At 34.5% G+C, this 25,659-nt stretch overlaps 1 protein-coding gene across 1 annotated transcript in view; it reads left to right on the plus strand.

The window, feature by feature from the left end:
- Window positions 1-20,698: 20,698 nt before the first annotated feature.
- LOC111047088 (TWiK family of potassium channels protein 7-like) overlaps window positions 20,699-25,659 on the plus strand; it is a 47,840-nt gene continuing 42,879 nt past the window's right edge. Inside the window, exon 1 of the mRNA XM_039428252.1 lies at window positions 20,699-21,065. Coding sequence (XP_039284186.1) covers window positions 20,907-21,065 — 159 coding nt within the window. The 5' untranslated portion in view covers window positions 20,699-20,906. The remainder of the gene's footprint in view (window positions 21,066-25,659) is intronic.

Genomic DNA, 25,659 nt, shown 5'->3' on the forward strand with positions numbered 1-25,659 from the left:
GTCTTGCTTTGCCTTTCGAATAATCTTGTTCCTCAGACTCCTGTATTTCCTTAATCCTTCTTCATCTTGAGAATTCTTGTACTTTCGTCTTTCATTGATCATTTCAACAATATCTTGGCTTATCCATTCCTTTCTGTTCTCCTGCTTTTTCCTTCCTAATACCTCTTCTGCCGAAAGTTCGATACTCAATATCATATTTTTCAAAATAAAAGTAGGTACCTAAAATAAATTATGTCATCTCATGATGATAACACAGAATTATTAATCATTTGTATTTATTCTTTTTCACTTTCCTTGCCCTATTACCATAGGTAAGGAAAGTATTGCTTTCCGAAAAAAATTAAGGTACCCCAATTTCTAAATTTCTATACGTTTCAAGGTCCCCTGAGTCCAAAAAAGTGGTTTTTGGGTACTGGTCTGTATGTGTGTGTGTGTGTGTGTGTGTGTGTGTGTGTGTGTGTGTGTGTGTGTGTGTGTGTGTGTGTGTGTGTGTATGAGTGTATGTGCGTCTGTGTACACGATATCTCATCTCCCAATTAACGGAATGACTTGAAATTTGGAACTCAAGGTCCTTCCCCTATAAGGATCCGACACGAACAATTTCGAACAAATGCAATTCAAGATTGCGTCTAAAATAGCGAAAATGTTGTCAAAAACAGGGTTTTTCGCGATTTTCTCGAAAACGGCTCCAACGATTTTGATCAAATTTATACCTAAAATAGTCATTGATAAGCTCTATCAACTTCCACAAGTCCCATATCTGTAAAACTTTCAGGAGCTCCGCCCCATCTATGCAAAGTGTGATTTTAGATTCCCAATTATCAGGCTTCAGATACAATTTAAACAAAAAATTTCAAGTGGAAAAGATTCAGCATAAAAATCTCTACAATTAATGTTCAGTGACATTTTCACCTAAGATTGGAAATAAGCTCGAAATTCGAGAAAATGTGTTTATTCAATAATGCAAACTGTTGGCATCTGTTGATTCTATTAAATCATTCACTATGAAGAGATAGCAGACTTCGTGTGTCTCCAGCGTTATTGTCCTGTCACCAGCTGGCAGATCTTTGGATAGTAGACTTGAGATGCGCGTGTACACTAGCGTCAGGTAATAAATTTTTCATAACGGCAAGGAAAGTTGTGTGAGTGCGCCACACCAGATTTTTGAATAAGGATTTATTTGTTCTTCAACTATGTTTCTTTATTTTAGATGCTATAAAGTAGGTCTAAATTTTCAATTAGCATAGAAACTATCACCGTATACTAGTAATATAACCAAATTTGTTGTTTTATTTTTGGTCAAATAAACTGATCAATATAGAAAAAATATTGGAAATGTATGTAAAACAAAAAGGTTTCTTCAAATTAATTAATAGACTAAAAATGTTTGACTTAACTGTGAAATGGTATTTTATTTCATTTAACATGCCCTTTCTTGCATCCAAATGCAACACAATACATCACCATTTCTCGGTCGTATTTTTATTCAATTCTAGGCATTTTACGACAAATACATCACACTATTTTAAGAGAAAAGGTTGTGATCTAATACTGATAGCCCTAATACTCATTCAAATCCGTTTTTCAACTTTAAAAATGAATAATCGTACTCAAGAGCTGCAACAACCTGCTTTAATGTATGAGTACGAAGGAGAAGGGAATCCCACACGGTAGGCATGTCTCACTCACTCCGCCTTACACACTTTTGGCTGTAGCTTAGCATTGGACAGCCCGTTCCAGTTAGTATAGAGTTCACTGATATTTCCTTGTTCAAAATCCACAGAGCTGTAAGCTGTACGGTAATAAAAGTGAAAAGCGATCAAGAAATTCTTCAAAAAAATGATGAAATGCTATATTACTATTAGATACAAACTTATATTTAGTAGGCACCAAAAAATATATTTTAGAATGTTTTTAAAAAAAGCGATTTTTTACGCTTAAATTCACTACGGTCTTCCTCATTTATTAGAAATCTCTCGAAAGCAAAATATCTCAGTTATGTGTTATTAAACAAATGTTTCCTAATCAAAGACCACTGTTAAAAATTGTCTTATTTTCTATCAAGTGGCTCATTTAATCAAATACTGGATTAGCAGTTGCCTTACTCAAGCAAAACCAATGTTGGTTGCTTAAAGCTGCGTTAACACTGTGTAACTTTGTTATAAAACATTGGTTTTATAACAACTTCAACAAAAATGTTATGAATTAATTCAAATTGTTACATGTAACTTCGTGTTTTAAAACATAATTTCGTGTTATATATAACAAGTTTTTCCTTTAGCTACGTTTAAACTGTGTAACTTTGTTATAAAACGTTATGGTTGTATAACAACTTTAATAAAAAAGTTATAAATTAATGTAACTCAAATTCAAATTCAAATTCAAATTTATTTCTCAAAAAACATACACAATTATAATAATCATAACACATGTAACAAAAAGTTATACTTTTTCTTTGATCTTTACCGACGTCGTACGGGAAAGGAAAAACTTGTTACAAAACACGAAATTATGTTACAAAACACGAAGTTACATGTAATAAGTTACATTCAAATTCAAATTTGAATTTTAAAAATGTTTAACACAAATTTGAATGTAACTTATTACATGTAACTTCGTGTTTTGTAACATAATTTCGTGTTTTGTAACAAGTTTTTCCTTTCCCGTACGACGTCGGTAAAGATCAAAGAAAAAGTATAACTTTTTGTTACATGTGTTATAAGAACGTTTTACTACTTATAAAATGTTACAAGTTATAGAATGGAGTTGAAATAGGTGGTGGAGGAAGTAGCTGAATCATGAGCTGCTTACAGGCGTGGATCCAGGACCCTGACCTGGGGGGGGGGCGTCCAGGGGACCCCCCACCTGAAAATTGTTGTTTTTAATCGAAAACAGCATTTGAGAGCTTTATTTGTTGAAATTTATTAGATTTTTGAACTTGTTCATTTAAATGCTAAAGTCATGATACTTATTTCTGCAACTGCAGTACTCTAAATATACATTTATTCTTGCATTTTATATTGTAGTTCTGATTTTCAATATATTGTTTGGGTTACATAAATTTCCTTGTGCTAGATACAGAGTGGCCCAAAAACCTTGTATTTTCGGTTCATTTTCCAGTCTTTTTTATGTTATTTCCGCCAAATCCTGTAATCGTTCAGAAAAATTTGCTCCCGCCTTTTATTTAGATTATTAAATTACTAATAAAATGAGATTATTCGGAACTTCCTATCCTCAATGAGTACTGACTTACAATTTCGCAAAAATAAGTAAAATTAGAAAAAAAATTTGATGAATTTTAATTTTTGATCTACAATATCTTCCGATTGTCACCATTTAAATGTATAATTCAAGATTCCTCTGAGCGTAGTTTTGTGCTCTACAGGCTCTATCTTATAATATAGATTTAGTAAACCAAGTAAACCTGACAACAATGATCCTTGTATTTTGGAAAACACCTGAGTTTTAGCTTCATTCATCATCATCAACTCCATTGTCATCACATTCAGATTTCGCACCATGATATAAGTTCATTAGATCATGTTCTATGAGAATCACCCGTTATATGCTCTTAATTTAGTGGAGAGGCGCGTAAAAGAACACCTCAACAATCAAAATTTCAAACACCCATAACTTTTGACTTTGACACAATGATCAGATCTCATTGTACCACAGCTCATTCTTCTCAGCATGTCAAGGAGGTTCCAAATCACGCTGTATATGTGAAATTCGACCAAAAAATAGAGAAATTTGTCCTTGAGTGTACTTTAAACAGTATTTAAATTCACAAAAAATGGCTAATTCCCTTATTTAAAGCTGCATATTGTGAAATACTTCAGATAAAATTTCAAAATGTGGAAAAGTATTTCATCTTTCCACTACAATAAAGAATACTCTCGATTCCAGTATTATTAGGCAGTTACAACCGATTTTAAAAAGGGCGATTCCAGTTTTTCATTTTTTCGCGATTTTTCTGTTAATCAATAGTCTGATACATCATAGAAACTCATGATTGATTATAAATTGTAGACAATTCATCCTCTACGAGCTCATAATCGCCTAAAATTCAGCTTGAATCACTGTTCCCTATCATAGCACTGCCTAGACCGCTAATTTATGAGAAAAGTATCTTCGATTTCTTGATTTTTTACGATCGAATCTTACATTACGATTATATTCTTCCGTGTGCAGCAACTAAAACTGGTAGAAAAAATTCAAATTCAATTCTAAAATTCAAGATCAAGTCTTTTTTATAATAATGGGTTACCGAGATACATAGCTTTGTCATTTCTTTGTGTATTGAAGTACTGGTTAATCTACACTCAGGGATGAATTTCATATTTTTCGATCGTATTCAAATCATGAATACTCATGAAGCATTTTTTTGAACCGCCTTGACCAGCCGAGAAGAATGAGCTGTGGTACAATGACATCCGATCATTGTGACAAAAGTTATGAGTGTTTGAAATTTTGATCCTTGAGGTGTACCCTACTTATGCGCGCCCGAGGGAAGAATAATTGATGTTTTAAGCGTTATTAATGTTATTTGAATAAATAACTTTATTGATCTATATCAAAGTATAATCAGTTTCCCTTCGAAAATTTCATACCAAACTCATCGGAAGCACAACATACGTTTCCAATCGCTAAAAGAAGTGATGAGTTTCAAATTTCCAATATATTTCCAAATAATTTTTAATAAATAAGATAGGACTATAAAGTTTGTTTATAATCTTAATGGCGGATTTGTACCACGTGACAGTCAATGGCCATATTTTGAGTAATATAGTTACTGTAGAGACCCACAAACTTGCTTTTCATGTTACAAATTCCTTTTTGTCAATCAAACTTTTGTTGAATGATAAAAGTTTTATAACTTATTTCTAACAAACGTTACATATAACCTGTTACATATTATAACAAAGTTACACAGTGAAAACGCAGCTTTACTCAAGAAAATTCTTTATCATCCCAGAAATTTAAATCATTCGTTTATGCCCAATTTTTCTCAGTTTTAAAATTCCTTCGCAGTCATCTTTATCAATCGCATTAAAAACGTCTATTAATTCCTCCATTATAATTATTTTTACATTCAAATAATGATTTACCATAACTTAAATATTATTATCGTCTACAGAAGCATTAATAACAACCGTCGATAATTTACTATCAGCTGTTTCCCCATCAAATCTTTACAGATGTCAAGTTAATCCAAATTATTTGGTTTAAACCTCCTGCTTTGGAGGTTTAAACTTTCCCTGAGTTTAAACTGATACTGTGCAAACGGAATTTTAGTTTAAACCAAAAAAATCCAGATTTTTTGTTTTAAGCTTTAGCTTAAACTTACACTGTGCAAACGGCCCTTAATGTGTTTCCTGTACTGGTATAATCCTGTATACAGTCATGTAAGCGAAATTACGGATGATTCATCAGGATGAAGAACAGAATGTTGAATAAAATTTAAGATCACCTATCAACATTATCGTCACAGTAAACAGCTTATGAAATAGACTTACACTCCATACTTAGACTATTTGAAACAATTGCAATAATGCCTTCAAACTGCGCAGACGTGTAGAGAAAAAAAGAGAGGAAGATACCTAGCCAACTATGGTTTCCCATGTAATAGGCGGCAAAGAAGAGAAGAGAAGTAATGAGGGAAAAATGTAAGGGAGAAATGGGGGGAGGAAGAAAACAGAGGAATAGGTACTCAAAATAAAGGTAAGCGAGTCCACTGAAAAATGAAAAAACAATGCTGGAGCAGAAATCTCGAGTCATATATCTAAATGGAGTTTTTTATATCCAGTTTAATTTTTCCGCTGATCTTATTGTCCATGAGAAAGTGATTTGGAATGAGGTTTATTATTTTAGTACCTATGTAAATTAACTGCCTCCTTATACATTCAATATTAGTGTTATAGGTTACATATTTGTTAGCAGTGGCCCTTAGATTATAATAATTAAGTGTAGAGTTTATTGTGAGAGGAAAATCGGATCTATATTTTTTTATCAGTACTCAATTACGGTTTTTATGTATAATTGACGTATAGTCATGACCTCAAAATCACTAAAAACCATATCCGTTGGATAGAGCCTGGGTTTGCTTAATATAGTTTTAATTATCAGTTTTTGTGCTACAAATAATTCAGCAATATGACAGTTGAAACAGCCTCCCCAAACAACTATGCCATACTGCAGAATTGACTTGACTAGAGCATGATACATCATTTTCAGGTGGTTCTTATTAAGAATTCTGTTAACTTGGTAAAATTTAAAAGATAAATATCTAATTTTTCTACATATGTATTTAATATGAACATCCCATTTAAGGTTTTCATCAATTATGATTCCCAAGTACTTAGTATTATTGACTTTTTTAATGGTGGGACAATCACAATTACCCAAGTTTAAATTGCACTGAGAATGGAGTCTCAAATCTTGATTCTCGTTGGGCTGTCCTACTCTATTTGCAGAGAAAGTTATGTAATTCGTTTTTTCAATATTTAAACTCAAGGTATTCTTATCTAACCACTTCTTGATTAAAAGCATATTATTTTCAGCTATGTATGAACTTCATTCCATGAATTACCGTGAAAAATAGCTGCAGTATCATCTGCAAAGGATATCACAGTTGAGTTTAGAAGTCTTAAATTTAAAAAGTCATTTACATAGAGTATGAAAAGGATGGGAGAAAGTACAGTACCTTGAGGAAGACCATAAGAAGTTAAGTTAGTTACACTAGATTGATCATTTATGGTTAGGGACTGGGTTCTATTACTCAGATAGCTTTTGAACAATTTAAGCGAGACTCCTCTGAAACCATAGGACTCCAGTTTATTGAACAAAGTATTATGAGGTATTGTATCAAAAGCTTTGCGTATATCCAGGAAGACTGCAATAGTTTTCTTATTGGAGTTTATTTTATCAGATAAAGTATTGACGAATTTTATTAGAGCGTCAGATGTACTTTTACCATTTTGGAAACCGAATTGGTTCTTGTTGATTATTTTGTTAAGATTCAAGAAAGAACAACTCTTGACTTTATTAGTTTCTCCATTATTTTAGCAAGGTTGCTGATAAGACTAATCGGTCTATAATTACAGGGATTAGTCGGGTCACCTTGTTTGAATAGAGGTTTTATTTTGGCTGACTTGAGGTGCTCAGGAAAATATCCCTCCTCAAAGCATCTATTAAAAATGAAAGAGAGAGGTTGAGATATAAAATTGGCTATTTTCTTCAGCGTAATATTACCTAGACTATCAATACCAGGACTGCAGTTGTTCTTTAGATTTTTAATAGTTGCCTCAACTCAACTGGGCACGTTGGTCTCATAAAAAACGTGTTATCGATCTGTATTTCAGGAAATCGATCACCAGTATTATCAGGGATATTGATAGTTTGAGCTTGTAATTTACCCACATTTGTGAAATAATTGTTGAGGGATTGAGCATCAAGTTCAGTACTCTTGTCGTTGATACTGTCCTCACCTATAACTTCGTTTATGCACTTCCACAACTTCATGCTGTTGTTATTACAATTTTCAATTTTCCCTTTATAGTAGACTTCCTTTGCATGATTTATGATCTTATTCAAACCATTACGATAACTTTATATTCATTCTTTAATATATTGTTATTAGGATCTCTTCTGAGTCTAGAATGCATTTTGTCCCGCGTGATTATTGATCTTATGATGCCTTCAGATATCCAGGGCTTCAGGGGACGAAGTCTGTTAGGTATCTCTTTTACCTTCTGCATTGGTTGATGAGACTGGTCAAACGATCGACAAATTTATCCATAATAGTGTCAATGCTTCCATTCACGGTATAGATTTCTTCCCAATCTTCATTCCTTATGCGTTCCAATAGTGCATGATAGTTGGTTCTAGTTAATGTGTTTATCAATACTTTCTATTATTCTTATTGATAGGAACCTTCACCAAGTTCAGTACAACCGCGTAGTGGTCAGTTATGGTTGTCCTAAATATAGCTCCTTTAATGGACATAGAATGGTTGCCTGAATTTTTATAAAAAATGTGGTCAATGCAAGAATTTGTTGTGGTTGTTACTCTGGTATCACCAGTTATGTAAGACTTATAGCCATTACTATTGAAAATATGCAGATAATCTTGAACAGGAACACTAGTTGAATGTGTATTTATATTCATGTCTCCCGCCACACATACATTTATTCCATTAGGAATATTACTGATTTCATTACTCAGACTATTAAGAAAATTATCAATATTTTGATTACTTGGTGATCTATAAACCCCAATCACCTTCACAATAAAATCATCAATTCTTAGGTCAGCACTAACTACATTAGCATCAGTAATATCGAGTGAAACTTCATTGAATCTTATACAATCTTTTATGTACATGCATAATCCATCACATTTATTCTGTTTAGTGAACTTATTTATTGCCGTATATCCAGGAATGTTGAAAATGAACGGCATATCTGCAGTCAACCAGGTCTCCGTTAATATTATAATGTGAATATCAGTTTTCAATTCATTGAGGCAGCAAATGAACTGATCGAAATTAGCATTCAAACTACGTATATTCATAGACATAATATTGAAACACTCAGCATCTTTATTTCTGTCCTCGAGAAAATGATAGTTCAAATAATCGTCGATTACATCTGTTTCATTTTCTGTTTCTAAAATATTCAGAACTTCTTCAGTGTCACTCATAACTTATATCATCAGGTCCACTTCTCTTTTCCTTGTTCCATTTAACAAGCCCCTCACTATCTATGAATTTAAGTTTCTTAATTAGTTTGTCCACAGCATCATCTACTAGACTGGTTGTTAAATACCTGAAAGTTTCAGTGTGTCTAGACAAGCGACAATCGCATGGGGCATGCTGTTATAGATTTCATTCTCCTTGTACTTAATTCTGATTAGAATAACATTTTTATGAGTTAGCCCTTGTGCTTCATGGATTGTGTGAAGTGCAACATCCTCTCTCCACTTTATAGTATCACCCACCATAAGTTTTTCCTCTTGGGTGAATGTCAATATCAAAGTGTCGGGTTGTATCAGATGGTATTCCCCATTTCTGTAAGTAGGCAGAATTGAGATAGCTCTTTCATTAATCGTCGTAATATTTTCATAGACAGTGGAAAGGACAAAACAAACATCGATAGGACATCTACGAGTTACCGTTTGCTTTGTAAAAGGTTCGCAGAATTCTGAAATTTTATGCCATCTTGTGGCATAATTACTTCTCTCAATATAGGGTATTTGGTTTGCGTCACCAACAACAATCATTTCTGAGGCCTTACTCAAGTTAGCAATAAACCGATGTAACCCGCATGCATAAGTAGAGCTTCATCAATAAAAACTCTATTGTATGTTTTATTCTGATTATGATTTATTATATATGAGCCAACTGTCCTGTAATCAAGCTTAAGACGATTACAATGTTTTCGACCATACCTTTCAATGACAGTTTCACGGATTGCTTTAATACCTGCCCGTGTTTGAGTGAGTACTAGATCCTTGCCAGGCTCATGATGCGAGACTATAAAGTAAGATTTACCACAGCCGGGACACCGTCATACCACTTTATTTTAGGAAGTTTACACTCATGAAGAGTTATTCTATTTATAGTTTTTATTAATTCGCTATTCAGCATAAGTGTAGTATTACGTGTGACTAAAACATATCGTTCTTTAGTAGAGAATTTTAAGTATCCTCTTGAAATTCTACGTAACTTCCACCCTGCTCCAAGCAATATCCCATTCGGTATTTAGAGTTTGTTTTGAATAGGAATCTTTTCAAATTATTATCATAGATGTTCATATTGTTATTCAGGACGCTTATTAGTTCATCACCTGATATTGACATGTTTCTATGCGTGATCCTAAGAAGAATATTTTTATATATTTTAGCATTTTCGTTATCAGTGTTTTGAAGTAGAGTCCGTAATTCAATCATAGAGTTTATGAATGCTTCACGTTTATTATTACCTTCAAAGAATCCTACAGGGTACTCAACTCCCGGACTATCAGATAGCTTAGGTATATTAAGAAAATTAATTTCACAATAACCTCGATAATAAAAATAAACTTCAAATCTCTAGCTCCTATGACAGTACTCAAGAGTTCAGTGGCAGGAATATCAAAATAAGTTTCACCAAGATTGTTAAAAGAATCAATTCCTATAATCAAAGGGTAATTGAATTTACTCCAATCATTTATTCTATTCAAAAGATCAATAAGTACCCCATTTTCACCATCATTTAATATGAAAATAGGAATGTTTTTATCAGAAAACAAAACTCTTATACAATTAGAATCTCGTAACACATTCAGGTGATTCCATTCTTCAAGAGAGAAATATTTTTTATTTCTAAGCAGAGAGAGTCCTTTGGATGTTTTAATACTATTTCCTATTTTTGTAAAAGATATCATAACATCAACCCTCTCACCAAAATTATAAACCAGACTTATCTTACTTTTATCAGTATTAGTTGTTACGTAGAAACTATCAATTTTGTTAAGGATGGAATTTAAAGTAATCATTTTGTGTTGGTTGATTGCTTGATTTTACTATCACTATTATTTTTATTTATCCTCAGTATATTGAATATTTTTCTTTCAGATTCCATAATCAGTTCTATCAATTATTTGTTGTAACGCTTTTTGATAGGAAGGGCACTCTCTGTCACCTACTTTGTGATCGAAAGCTTTTTTATCATTGCGGCAATTTAAACATGAGGGCTTTTTGTCTCTATTAGGGCACTCTTTAACATCATGTCCTGTAGTGGAACAGTGAGCACAGGTGTTTTGTGCTTGAGTGCAATGCTTACTGATATGTCCAATTTTTTGGCACTTGAAGCAACGAGAGACGGCAACATAGTCTCCAACTCGGCACACCCTCCAATCAATACCAATCCGCGATTTGTTAATAAATTCTTTTCTTAATTCACCAGTGCACTCCACTACCCAGTGCACGGTGTTTTTGTTTTTCGGTCCTATTTTAAAAATCGGCCTAAAGTTTTTCAAGAAATTTTCCCTACTCAGTGACGATGACTCGAGATTTCTCTCATACACATCGTTTGCCAATTCAGCAGCAGTTATATCTGCAGCGACGTGATACAGAATTATTCTTGGCAATTTGGATTGTGGCTCGCTTACCTTTATGTTTGGATGTTGCAGGACCTTATCACCCAAAACATTTTCCTTATTGGCCCTTGGGTGAAGCACCAACAGCACACCCCCACCACGGACATCAACAGCTTTTTTAATGTTCAAATTTTGTTCACGGGTGATGTTCTTCTTTATTGTTTCTCGAATTTTTCCGCTTTGTTCCTTTTCCGTTCCATTTATTTTTGCTGGCTTCAGGATGATCACATTCTCCTTGGGCGACAGCTTCTTGGTCCGGGGCGGAGACTCCCTGGCTGCAGCAGTGGAGGCGGCACTCGATAATGTAGAAGGTGCGGTCCTCTTCTTTGGCAGTTGCACGGCCTCAGCAAATGAGATCGGCTTGTTGTGGCTTTTTGCAACTTCACTTGCTAGTTTATTCACACTCTGCTCCAGAGTGTGAATTTTTCCAAACATTTCCGCGTTGTTATCTTGTATATGTTGCTTAACGTCTATTCTTTCGATACTTATGTTAAGTTCATTGCACATATTTAAAAACGAATCATAGTCCTCTCTGGATACTTTCTTTTTCAAGATAATTTCACTCCCCCATTTCAGAAATTTCTCTTGTATATTTTTAAGAGAACGTACTTCGAAACGTATTCCGCTATCGTTTTTACTTTTCGGTGGCAATTCGGGAGGCATATTCATTTCATCCTTTTCCTCCTCTTCCTCGTATTCTAGCTGCGCGGATGGTGGTAGTTTTGTTGGCGTATTTATTGGCGAATGGATCATCTTAAGGCTGATAGATCCAAAACACCATAATTTATTGATAGTTTGATAATGTTTTTTTAAAGAAACAGAACCTAATTTTTAAAGAGAGCAATGTTCAAACGAAAAATTTGGTGACACACTTTTCACTCAGAAAAAAAACGTTGAGTAGTTTTCACTGTGAAAAACTGCTGAGTAGACTGCTGGTTGTTGGTGTTGACACAACTTGTTCCACTTTCACTACTAATACTACTCTACACTAATTATTCGCTACGATCTGCACTCTACGGAGGTCTGATTACGACTCCAAAGATTGAGTTGTTCATGTGTACTTATCACACGGTCTGTCCTGTTCATTGCGGATGATGTGGTTTGGTGACATGAGCTTTGAGCTTGTGCGTGGGTAATTGAAAGTGCGTGGGTGATTCTGATGAGATGAAGAAACGTCCAACCTACCGGCCGGATGGATGTCCAATTATACATAATACTGACATAGGCCTACTGACTGTCGTTCGAACTCTGTAACCAGCCTTGGCTAGTCATGTCGAACATTGTTAATTCCCATTATGATATTCTGGTAAATACAGGATGTTTCCAAACTCCCTACCAACATTCTAGGGCATTGTTCCTGAGCACGAAACATATCCGTTTTTGAAAGGTCCGAAAGTTCTTAGTTACTAACACAACCGCCATTTTGCCTTTTCACTTACTATTTTTTTTTCATTAATGGCTGAACATATTGAAATGAAACTATGTACAATCATTTATGACAACAAGACAGAGCTACAAACATTATGACAATTTTTCAAATTCGTAATATTAAATGGCTGCCGTTTTAAATTTTATCTCTTGAATAACCAAAAGACCGATGATTTTACAAAAAATACAAGAATAACTTTTTTTAGTAAATTTAACACTATTAAATTTTATAAAACTTCAAAGTGAAAAAGCACTCACATTATTTGATGTGGCGACGTCCGTTTCGTGCTGGTATTGCACATTTTCAAGGCAAACAGGAACTGAAGTGTTTAAGGTTATGAGGGTGAAATTTGGTTGGGGTGGAGGGGAGTTTTGGTGGTTAATGGAGGAGTATTTAAATGAGTTTGTCAAACAGGGTGTGGGAGGAAAAGTTGATTTGGTCATTTAGAGTATTGTTTGGCTGTTGTTTGGTGTGTTTGTATATTTCGAACTGTTCTAGTACATTTAATTTTCTGTTTTTGTGGGAATAGTGGAGTATTTCGAGGTTGTTGTCTATGTCAGGGTGTGTGTGGTCAGTGGAGATAATGTGTTCTGCAAAGGTGGAATGGGAGGACGGATGGGTAATGGCTCTTGTGTGTTCTTTGAATCTTATATTGAAATTTCTAGCTGTTTTACCTATGTAGAATTTGCTGCAATCTCTACAATTTAGCTTATAAATTCCTGGTCTATTGTATTGATTTTGAGAGGTGTTGTGTGGGGACAAGAGTTTTTTTAGTGAGTTTTTTGTTCTGTATGCAACGTTGTATTTTATTTATTTATAGTAAGTAAATTTAATTACAAATTGATTGCCACCTCAATTGTCAAGGGTGAGCGAATATTAAGTGTGATTTGGCAGCTTTAGTGATAGGTGACCTACTTTTAGAGGCTTATGTAACGATATATTATTATTATTTGAAATAATCTAAAATGGCTGTGTGAACCTCATGAAACTTCTCCTGGATTTGAGTCGGCTGCGCGATGGCTCCAGCTGACCGTGCATCACGTGCCTCTCATCGAAGGTCTGTTTGAACCTCTCCAAGTATTCGTGGTTGGCTCTTCTGATCTTGGGAGTGTTCATTCCTGCAGCCCTGTAGAGTTTGTCGATGGGAGTTGGTTTCATGCAGCCGGTTGCAATGCGACACGTCTCGTTAAGGGATGTATCAACCTTCTTTGTGTGGGCTGACCGACACCAGACGGGGCAGGCGTATTCCCCAACAGAGAAGCAGAGAGCCTTTCCTGATGTCAGGAGCACGCTGGGATTTGCTCCCCATTGGCTGCTGCATAGCTTCCTGATGATGTTGTTCCTGGAGTTGACTTTTGATGATGTATTCTGACAGTGCTGTTTGTATGTCAAAGTTCGGTCCAGGGTCACGCCAAGATATTTTGGTGAGTCGGTGTGTTCCAGGGCCTTGCCCTCCCAGGTAACGTTCAGTCTTCTCCTAGCCTCCCTGGATCTTAGGTGGAAGGCGCATACCTGTGTTTTCCCTGGGTTTGGTTTGAGGTGACTCTCCTTGTAGTAGGTTGATATTTCCTCCAATGCATGAGTCAGTCTTTGTTCCACTCCTTCAAAAGAACGATCTCTGACCAATATAGCCAGATCATCGGCGTACAGGAAGTGGAGAGCATTGGGTGTGATGGGCTGGTCATTTGTGTAGACATTGAAGAGCAGCGGTGCCAAAACGCTCCCTTGGGGTAGACCGTTCTTCTGGATTCTCCAACGACTCTTTTTTCCATTCAAGCAGACATAGAATCGTCGGTTCTGAAGGAGGGTACGGATGGTACTTGTGAGGTGCTTGTCTCCCGTCATCTTGTAAACCCTGGAGAGCAAAAGATTATGGTTGACCGTGTCATATGCTGCTGTTAGGTCTATTAGAGCCATGCCTGTGACGACACCTTCCTCAAACCCATTCTCAATTTGCTCAGTGAGGTTCAATATCTGGCTTGTACAAGATTTACCTGGCCGGAATCCTGCCTGCTGTGGGATGAGCCTCCCCTCAAAGAACCGCACGACGCGCTGAAAAATCACACGCTCATAGAGCTTGAAAAGATGGCACAGAAGTGAAATTGGCCGGTAGCTGGAGTCAGAGTCTGCAGGTTTACCTGGTTTCAGAAGTGCGATGACCTTTGCTTTCCTCCAGGCTTTGGGGAGGGACAGCGATGACAGGCAGCTATTAAAAAGGTTTAGGAGCCAATTTTTAGCCCCAGTTCCAAATTGTTTGATTTGTTCGGTGCAGATGTCATCCTCTCCTGCAGCCTTCCCATTCTTCAGTTGGGTTATTGCTCTCTCCAGCTCGTCCATTTGGATGGGTTCCTCCAGTAACTTGGGGTCTGGCTGTTCTTGTTGCTCCATTTTGAACTTCTTTGCTCGGCCCTCTGTCTTTCCATTCAGGAGCAGCCGGTGTGCAACTTGGTTTGCTGTTACCTTACCAGAGTGTGGAGTTGTTCCTTTGTCGCCACTGAGTCTTTTCAGCAGGTTCCATGCAATCTTGCTGCTATGTGTCATGTCCATGCCTTCGAGGGTCTCAATCCACTTGGCTTGTCTGGCTTCACTTGTCATCCACATGATTTCTTCTCCAAGTGCAATGGTGTCATCGTTGAATGGGTCCTCCTCATAGCGTTGCTGGTATTCAGTAAGTGCATCCTTCATTTCAGTGGTTACGCCGGGGATGTATCGTTGTCTGCATCCTCGTGGGATGTGCTTGCATGACACCTCTCTTAGGCACTGCACAAACCTGTCATAGTTCTGCGGAGTTGGTGGGATTTCAGCCACAGCCTGGTCCAGGTCTTTGGCAAAAGCGTTCCAGCAAGCCTTTCTGAAGTTGAAGCGCCTCCTATAAGGTATAACATGTGTCTTCACAGCAGAGTAAACTTTGATGGGTCGATGCTGGCTCCTTGGGATGGGATCATACACAACTCTTTCACACTCAGCTGACACTCTACTTGTGACAAAACACAGGTCTGGGTTGTAGCCACGCCTCCAGGCACGGCTGTTGAAGGAGTGTGGGAGTTTGTGGTCGTGCAGTAGAGATAGGTTGTTCGTCTCAGCCCACTCTTCTAATTTGTGTCCATTTGGGTCTGTGTTGTCGTAGCCCCAAGAGGTGGAGTGGCAGTTGAAATCTCCAACCACAAACTGGATCTTTTGAGCATGAAAGTTGTTTGTTGGTTCAAGAGAGAGGTCCCTGCTGGGTGGCTTGTAGATGGATGACACAGTACAGTTGCTGAGTTCTACTGTGATGAATTCTATGTCGTCTTGTTGTTTTGTGTCAGTGGATGTGATGGTGAAATCGCTTCTGGTGAACATAGCACTGCCGTAGGCTTTGTGTGGAATCTCAGCAACTAGAGTCATTCCCTGAATTCGAGGTCGGGCACTGTTTTCGTCCCTGTGTGTTTCTTGTAGGCACAGTACATCTATTTTCTGTTCACTGCATAGTAATGCTAAAATATCCTCTTTAGATCTAGATAAGCCTTCAACATTAAAGCTTACTATCGTCAAAAATGGGCCTGATGTTCCGTTGTGCATTTATTTGAAAGTCCGGTGGTAGAAGGATTGGCCGTCACTTTATAAGTGACGTTTCCAGGGGACGCCGGCAAAAAACTTTTCGTATATAGCTTGGTAATTGCTTTTTGCTCGCGTGGAGGCTCCTTCTATGTCCCCCGCAATGCAAATGAAGATTGTTGCATTATTGAGGTGACTTCATCAGCATGCCTTGGTGTGCACTGCAACAAATCTTCAGCGGTCACCTATCACTAAAGCTGCCATATCACTTTTGTAAAGTTTCAAGATAATCAATCTTGACAAATAAGGTGTCAATTGGTTTGTAATTAAATTTGCTAAAAAAAGTTATTACAGCATTTTTTTGTAAAATCAACGGTTTTTACTTTCCTTGCCCTATTACCATAGGTAAGGAAAGTATTGCTTTCCGAAAAAAATTAAGGTACCCCAATTTGTAAATTTCTATACGTTTCGAGGTCCCCTGAGTCCAAAAAAGTGGTTTTTGGGTATTGGTCTGTATGTGTGTGTGTGTGTGTGTGTGTGTGTGTGTGTGTGTGTGTTGTGTGTGTGTGTGTGTATGTGCGTCTGTGTACACGATATCTCATCTCCCAATTAACGGAATGACTTGAAATTTGGAACTCAAGGTCCTTCCCCTATAAGGATCCGACACGAACAATTTCGATCAAATGCAATTCAAGATGGCGGCTAAAATGGCGAAAATGTTGTCAAAAACAGGGGTTTTCGCGATTTTATCGAAAATGACTCCAACGATTTTGATCAAATCCATACTTAAAATAGTCATTGTTAAGCTCTATCAACTGCCAAAAGTCCCATATCTGTAAAAATTTCAGGAGCTTCGCCCCATCTAGGTAGAGTTTGATTTTAGATTCCTAATTATAAGGCTTCATATACAATTTAAACAAAAAAAATCGAGTGGAAAAGATTGAGCATAAAAATCTCGTCAATTAATGTTCAGTAACATTTTCACCTAAAATTGAAAATAAGCTCGAAATTCGAGAAAATAAGATTAGTCAATTGCAAACTGTTGGCAACTGTTGATGCTATTAAATCATTCACTATGAAGAGATAGCAGATCTCGTGTATATCTAGAGTTATTGTCCTGTTACCAGCTGGCTCAGATCTTAGAAAAGTAGACTTGAGATGCGCGGGAACACTAGCGTCAGTTGATAAATTTTCATAACCACACCAGATTTTTTGGTTATTCAAGAAATACAATTTTAAACAGCCGCCATTTTGTTTTATGAATTTGAATAATTCATATTTTTTTGTAGCACTGTCTAGGTTGTCATAAATGTCAAAGTTTGTGCAAAGTTTAATTTCCATATGTTCAGCCATTATTGAGAAAATATAGTAAGTGAGAAACAAAATTGCGGCTGTGTAAGTACGGTAACTAAGGACTTTCGGACAGTTTAAAAATGATATTCGGATATGTTCCGTACCCAGGAACAATTGCCTAGAATATTGGTAGGGAAACACTCTGGATAATATCAAGTTAAGCTAAGTTAAGCTTAATATATTATATTGTATATAGATAAAGGAAAGAATTGGCTTATACACGTACGGCTTACAAAATGTCATGTTTTACGCATCATCAAGTCTGTACTACTGAACTGATTAAAGCTGCGTTTACACCATTCTTTAATCCTTTTAGATTCTATTAGATTGAACATAACTTATTATACACATGATGAACATATGTGTGTGTCAAGTTCCGTTTAATCTAATAGATCTATAAGGATTAAGTTAATTTTGTTAATAACTTTGGTGTGAACCCAGCTTAACTTGGAATTTTGCATAAAGGTTTTCAATCTTCCTAGGATGATTATAGACCTATTTTAATTTTTAATAATCCATCAATTTATTATAATTTTATAAATTGAAAGAAATTTATTCCAAATTTCGATACAAAGGTTACGTAAGATGAAAGTCCAATCAAGTAGTAAATTGTCACAATTTTCTATTGTAAATTGTCACAGTTGTTTTTCAATCCAGTCTGATTGCCAATTTATGTTTATTGTATTCTACTACTTTCAATATCTGCATGAATCTATAAATGAATCTGTTTGTGCTTTCAACAGACCCTTACAGAGCACGAGTAACACCTGCTCATAATAGTTGGATTTACAATTTACAATAGTTATTGCATGTTTTCTGTGTGATAGTGCTAAAATGGTTGGTAATCTAATATTTTCTAAAAAGATTATGACTCCTAAGATTCTTCGAATATGTTGTAACTGAGATGTATTTATTGTTTTTCAGACGATTCAGTATGAATGAAGTTGAATGTGAAAGTGCCTGGTTGCCTGCTCAAATTGGAATCGATTGTTTATGAAAAAGGACGGAATCATCAGTTTTGTAGAGACGGTGACATCACCATCCAACAATAATACTTGTAATATTCCGATTAAAAAATTACACGTGTGAAGTGATATTTATTCTATACTAAGTTTTTGTCTACTGGTCGTGAATAATAAGTAGATTGTCGGAATTTTTCGATTTTCATAATATTTGGTTTTCTATTATTTTAACTGATATGAACTGCATTAAAAACTGTTCACGATTTATTTAACATTAAGCTATATTAAGCCTTACTTCAATAATTGATTTTCCACCTCAAATTCAAATTATCACTTGTTTTCAATATAAATAATGTATTTTAAATTGAAAATTTTGTTCAACTATGCAACCACTGTTAGGTCACATTATTTCATTTTTTAGGGAATATTAATTTAAATCAGATTTTGTTTTGTTTGCACTGTAACTAATCTTTGGATTTAATAAATATTGAAATCGAACAATAAGTTCTTGATATAAAATGCCCTAATTTTGACTAAACATAAACTAGTTGATTATTTCATATTTTAATTTACTAGCAATGGAACATGTATAGACTTGAATATTAAAATTTGACATTGATTATTCATAACGCGTGACTAATATGAACGTCAAAATACAGTAACTGATAATACTTTAGGTGCTGTGAACTTGTTCTATGATAATGTTTCTCTGAGGCAGGCTTTCGAATTGCCTTAGTTTAATTTTTTCAAAAATTTCATATTTTACTAAAGTTTCAGTTTTTATTCTGAATATGATTGAAATGTAACCAGATTTACTCTTGTGTATGATTTTTAGTTTTAAGTATTTTTAATTTTGAAGGTTATATAAAATATATTGAATATTTCGAATGCTTGAGTACTTTTCATTCCAATGATAATGGTCTATTGGTGTATTCAATTGAATATTTCAATTCTATGCTCTGGATTACAAGAAAATTTCTTTGTTTCATTTCATTCGTTAATTACTCTCCAAGTTTTGAGTCGAATCAGATTCAGGGTATTACCAATGGATCCAGTTTTTACTACTACTGAAAGTCACCGATCAACCACGCTCCAAGTATGATCCAGATTTACCCCTTCAACGTACACCGCTTTTCCTAATGTTAAAGCGCAAATAAATCTCGTATTCGAATAAATCTGTATTTCGTATTAACAACGGTCCTACACGTAAACCATCGTTCATATTGGTATTTGTGGAAAGTTAATTTGCTCTAATTAAATTTCATTTAATTCCAGTAGCCTATATCTCTATTTTGACTGACAATCTTGTTCTGGAAAAAATCTGAATTTGTTAGAAGAATTTCTCTTCTCTTATTGTCAATTTGATTCCAAGTAATTCCTCTCACATTTTGCTCTCACTTAGAATAATTTTAATTCAAATTAAAAGTGAAGTAAACTGCCTGTTTTGGCAAAAGCTTATACGAGATCTACTTCAAACATTGATTGATTTGGAAGCATTGATTTCAAGAAGTTATTTCTAAAAATAAATGCTGATAGTTTGAAGTCAATTCCACAATAGGCCTAGCTATGATTATGGAGTCAACAGAATTGATTCATCAATAAAGAATTACTCAATATCATGGGCCAGTTGCACGAAAATCAAATCAAATTCAACCACTGTTAGATGACGTCGTTTATCAGTTCCATTAGATGGATTAATTTTACGGCGGTCAAGTTTAATTGGATATTTGTGAAACTGCCGTATGTTGTTATGAAATTCATCTGATCAAACTTTCATGCTTTCAAAGTCTGCCTTCCCTTGAATAAAATTCATTAGTCATTCTGAGATTGTTGTAATTCCAAGTTTACGATAGGGTAGAAGTTTTCTTCAATCTTCACTTCGATTGTAATAACATACCTGCAATCTAACTGTACATCACTATTGGATGAATTGACAAATATCTTATTATGAGATGATATTTTTTATTTTGAAGGATGATTGGTTTCAGGTGGATTCATTTAGTGTTCGTTATGTTGTTATCAAAAGATCACAAGCAATGAAAGATAATCATTTTTGTAGATAATACATCTGAAAATATTCTGATGGTTGTTAAGAGAAACAATAAATTGGTAGAAATATTTATGTATTATGTACCTCCTGCAATTTACTTACAAGAATTTCTGCTCTTTTATTATTGATGAGCGCATCTATGGGCTTTGAGGGCGGGCATGGCGCATGTGTATTTTGACTGGCAGTTTGAATTTCAAAGATCTATTCATAGATTTCTTGACTCCTAATTCCTGTCAGTGTTCTTCTGACTGCACTTTTGGAGTGTTAACTCTTTTTTCATTGTTCATTCGAGTATAAATAATAACTGTTTTTGTTCAAAACAAACATTTGAAGATCTATTTAAATTATCCAGTAATAATAGTGGTAAACAATTCAATTCGTAGAATGACATTTTAAGTTCATAAAGTTTTATTTTACAAGTCAAATATAAAAATATTGAAATGGGATCAACATTAGAAGACGGTGAAGGATTAATTGGATCAAAGGAGTTCGAGAGGACGAATAGCAAGAATTCAGCCTGGAAAAAACTATTGAAGTCTTTTCTGTCACATGTAGGATTACTGGTCACTCTGATGATGTACACAATTCTTGGAGGTTTGGTGAGTGAAGGACTATTTTGTCTAATTGTTCATCCATGTTTTCATATTTCAAACTTCTGAGATAAAAGCTACAAATGTTCTGGATTTAAGAAGAACCAAAAACTGAATCTTTCTCTTCAATTCAATCCTAGATGTAATTTGTTGAAATATCAAGCTTATAAGACCCGGAAAATCAGGATTAGGCGCCAAGACAGTTACTGCTTAATAAAATACCTAAATTATTCCAACAATATTGAGAAGAGGACTTAGTTTTTTATATTTCTCGTGTTCCTATTACAGTAGGTAGGTCCTATATGATCTATTATTTATTGATATTTTAATAATTAAAATTAATTATTTAAAATTTGATTTCTTGTTAATTTCGGATATTAATCATTTTTCATTGTATTAATTTGAGAAAAATTATGATCCTGATCCTTTTACGTTCTACCTCACTGAAAACTACAGTTTCCTTCAACTTTAATAACTTGAATATTTTTTTTACTATGAGACTGATACACCATACTTGAAATTCCAAAAGACTCAGGATGTGTGAATTGCTTTTATTTATACCGAGCAAGTATAGCTCGTGCTCCGCGATGGTCTGCGAGGAACAGTATTAATAACCCTTATTGTTCAATGCAAACTTGAGCCTAAATTGAGAGTTTACGAACGTTTTTCGAGGTCTATAAAATTTCCATTTGAAAAATAGACAAATAGTAATTTATTATTTTTCCGAAATGCTTTGATATGATTTCTGTCTTTCAAATGTTCAATAATAAATAACTATTACTAGATTACACAAAAAAAGCTTTCTAGAGCGAGATGACTAAGCAGTTGAAAATTTATGGCTTTTTTGAACAACCAATTTAGATTCATCGATCATATAAACAAGAATTCAATGGACATTCGCAGTTTATCTAGCTGTGGAGTGAAGAAACCCGACTGAGAAACTGAAAAGAAAAAAAACGTTGTTATTGTTGGTTGCTGTCCAAGTAGAAGTGTTGAAATGCAGCTGCAGATTGGAGACCATTCATTGCCATTAGAGCAGTTCAATAATACGTAAAATGCGTTTAGCTCTTAAATAATAACAGATTGAGCGCACATTATGAGACCCACAATGATTATTGAAATTCGTTTCTACAGAATGAGAAAGATTTAATGCATGTTTGAAAATAAAACTCTAGTAATCTCAACGGAATATTCCCGTAGAGTTTGAAAATTTTAACTAAAAAAATAACGAATACATTTTTTCAAGTGCAAGCATTTGTTTTTCAACAATTTTTAAGAAGCCTGATATCTATGTTCACATTTTGAAGCCCATTGAGGTAAATATCTTCAAATTTCTCAATGAATAAAATTGTAATTTAATTTTCTCAATAAATAATGTGGTGGTGGCAACTCAGTACCTTAATCTGGAGAGGATTTACCTAATTTTACTGACATACTACATGTTTTTCATATTATTACAAATAATGACCACTATTGATACGTTTAATCAACATATATGCTATTCACTTGCATTCAGAATATTTATATTTATTTATTCATATACAAATACGATTAAGGTAAAAACAACAAGCATTTGCCCAAAACTGTTCTAAACCTTAATTTGGAATACACAGTCTAAAGGTAACAGTGTAAATGATAACTTAATTCACAAACTATTTTGAGTCCAAAAAAATGTATCTACTACAATTTTGAATTTATCAGATTAATATTGCAATTTTTTAAAAATTATGTTAATAAAAAGGAAACTTTGTAGCAATCATGATTATTAGGTTAGGTAGGTTTTTATATATAATTCTAAGTTAACAGAATATTATGTAGGCCTAAAATATTCTTTCCCCTGGGACACCTTTCTATCAGTTATTCTAGTGCTAGAATAGTTAAGGGGAGCAGACCAAAAAATAACTCCATAAGCCGTAATGTTAACATATGTACCTTTTTCTCAGGAACCCTTTGAGGTAGACGTCTAAAATTTGTACAGTACTACTTAGCACTATTATGAACACTTTAGCAAGAGGTAATTAAAAAATAATTCCATTTATATGCCTTTTTGCAATTCAATACTGTGTTTTCGAGCAGTCATTCAGAAAAAATCATACTTAGTAAAAAAATCTGGTGTGGCACACTCACACAACTTTCCTTGCCGTTATGAAAATTGATCACCTGACGCTAGTGTTCATGCGCATCTCAAGTCTACTTATAAACAAAGATCTGAGCCAGCTGGTGACAGGACAATAACGCTGGAGACATAAGAGGTATGCTATCTCTTCATAGTGAATCATTTAATAAAATCAACAGTTGCCAACAGTTTGCAATTGGATGATCACATTTTCTCGAATTTTGAGCTTATTTTCAGTCTTAGGTGAAATTGTTACTGAACATTAGCATAATTGTAGATGTAATGTTTGTGGTGGCCACACTGTAAAGAATGCTTTTGTGAGGGTTGATGTGTGAGGCAAAGGCAACAGGCAAGATGTAGGATAACCAAGTGAAGTGTAATGAATCTAATGTGGTTGAAAATAATACTAAGTTTGAGAAGTAAAATAAAGTTTTGTTAATAAAGTTTTTACCGACAGATTAGGCCATTACTCTGAAAATAAGTTCAAATTATATTTAAAAGACGGTGTGAAACCAATCTATTTCAAACCAAGAGTTTTACCGTATGGTTTACAGGAGAAAGTTTCAGATGAAATAGATGGATTAGTTTTGCAGGGAGTAATTCAACCAGTAGATAATACTGAATGGGGTACTCCCATTGTGCCAATTTAAACCGGACAAGACAGTAAGATTATGTGGTTATTACAAGGTAACCCAAATATTGTTGTGGATAAGTATCCAATTCCAAGAATTAATGACATTTTTTCACAGTTGAAGGGTAATGTTTTTTCTAAGATTGATTTGTCACAAGCTTATATGCAAGTAGAATTAGATGAGAGCTCTAAACCATTGACAACCATTTCAACTCCATTTCAACCATTTTTCTAATTATGATGATATCATAATAAGTGGTAATACTATGGAAGAACATAATAAAAATTTAATTAAAGTATTGGATAGATTGCGAAAATGTGGAATAACTGTTAGGAAAGACAAATGTGAACTAAGTAAATCATCATTGGTTTATTTGGGGTATGAATTGACAAAGAATGGATTAAAATACCAGAGAGTAAAGTTAAAACAATCAAAGACTCACCTGAACCGAAAGATAAAACTGAAGTAAAATCTTTCTTAGGTTTTGTAAATTTCTATTCAAAGTTTATTAAAAATATGTCATCAATTGTTTATCCTTTGTATAGTTTACTGAAAATGGATGCAAAATTTGTTTGGGGTCGTAGCCAACGGAGAGCTTTTCAGGTGCTTAAGGAAAAAAATATTTCTTCTCAGGTTTTGACTCCTTTTGATCCACAAAAAACATTAGTTTTAACTTGTGATGCAAGCCCATACAGCATAGGAGCGGTCTTAGTAGCTCACAAGATGAGTAATGGAGAAGAAAAACCCATTGCTTTTGCTAGCGAAATCTAAAAGTAAATGAAAAACAATATTGTCAATTGGACAAGGAGGCATTAGCTTTAGTTTTTGGTGTACAACATTTCCACCAATATCTATACATGAATAAGTTTATATTAAAGACTGATCACAAACCTTTGAGAAAACAGGTGTACCTACAATGACAGCAAATAGGTTACAACGTTATGTTGTTTTCTTATCTATGTATGATTATGAGATAGAATTTATTAGAGGTGAACAAAATAATGCTGATGTTCTATCACGTCTGCCTTTGAATGTAAAACAAGAGAACACAGCAAAAAAGTACTTATTTAAACTTTATTATTGAGGGTAGTCCACTAATAAATGATGTAAACTTGAGTGAGGAAATCCAGAAAGATAGTATTTTAAAAAAGTATACAATATTGTTTTGAATAGTTATTGGCCAAATGAAGATAAAGTAGATAGTGCTCTGAGACCATTTTACAATCGACGTCACGAATTGCATATTGAGGGAGACAAATTGATGTGGGGTCATAGAATTATTATTCCTACAAAGCTTCCACCTTTATTTTTACAAGAATTACATTTAACTCATATGGGTATAGTCAAAATAAAGGGTATTCCCCGGCACTATGTTATGATTAGGAATCCTGTGTTATGCCGGGATTCAGAATAGCATAATCGCTACGCAGTGCATGGTAAGAGTCCATAATTGTGTCTTTTTTCTTTCCTGTAGCCTATTTTTCTTGGCCCTTAATCTTTTCAAATTTCGATTCTTTCCTGTCTTTGTGTAATGTTCAGTAAAATTCTTCTATAATGCATATCTTAACCAATCTTGTCCATAGTCATTTAAATTTGTATTTTTCTGAAATAATTTTGGAAGTTAAAATAGTAGCTTATTTTCCTAATCTTTAAATTGTTGATAAAACTTAACTTTTCTAAAATCAATCTATTCTAGTGTAAATAATTGTGTGCTTGTGATATATTTTTTCATCATGTATCACTTATGTGAAGTGTATCAATTTTGTGTATATTGTTTTAGGGAACTTATTACCCATTTTTCCTTTTTCTCTTATTTGTATTTTTTAAGGAACTTATTTACCCATTATTCATCTTG

This window comes from Nilaparvata lugens, chromosome 5, assembly GCF_014356525.2.
Source record: "Nilaparvata lugens isolate BPH chromosome 5, ASM1435652v1, whole genome shotgun sequence".
In the NCBI taxonomy this organism is placed as follows: Eukaryota; Metazoa; Arthropoda; class Insecta; order Hemiptera; family Delphacidae; genus Nilaparvata; species Nilaparvata lugens.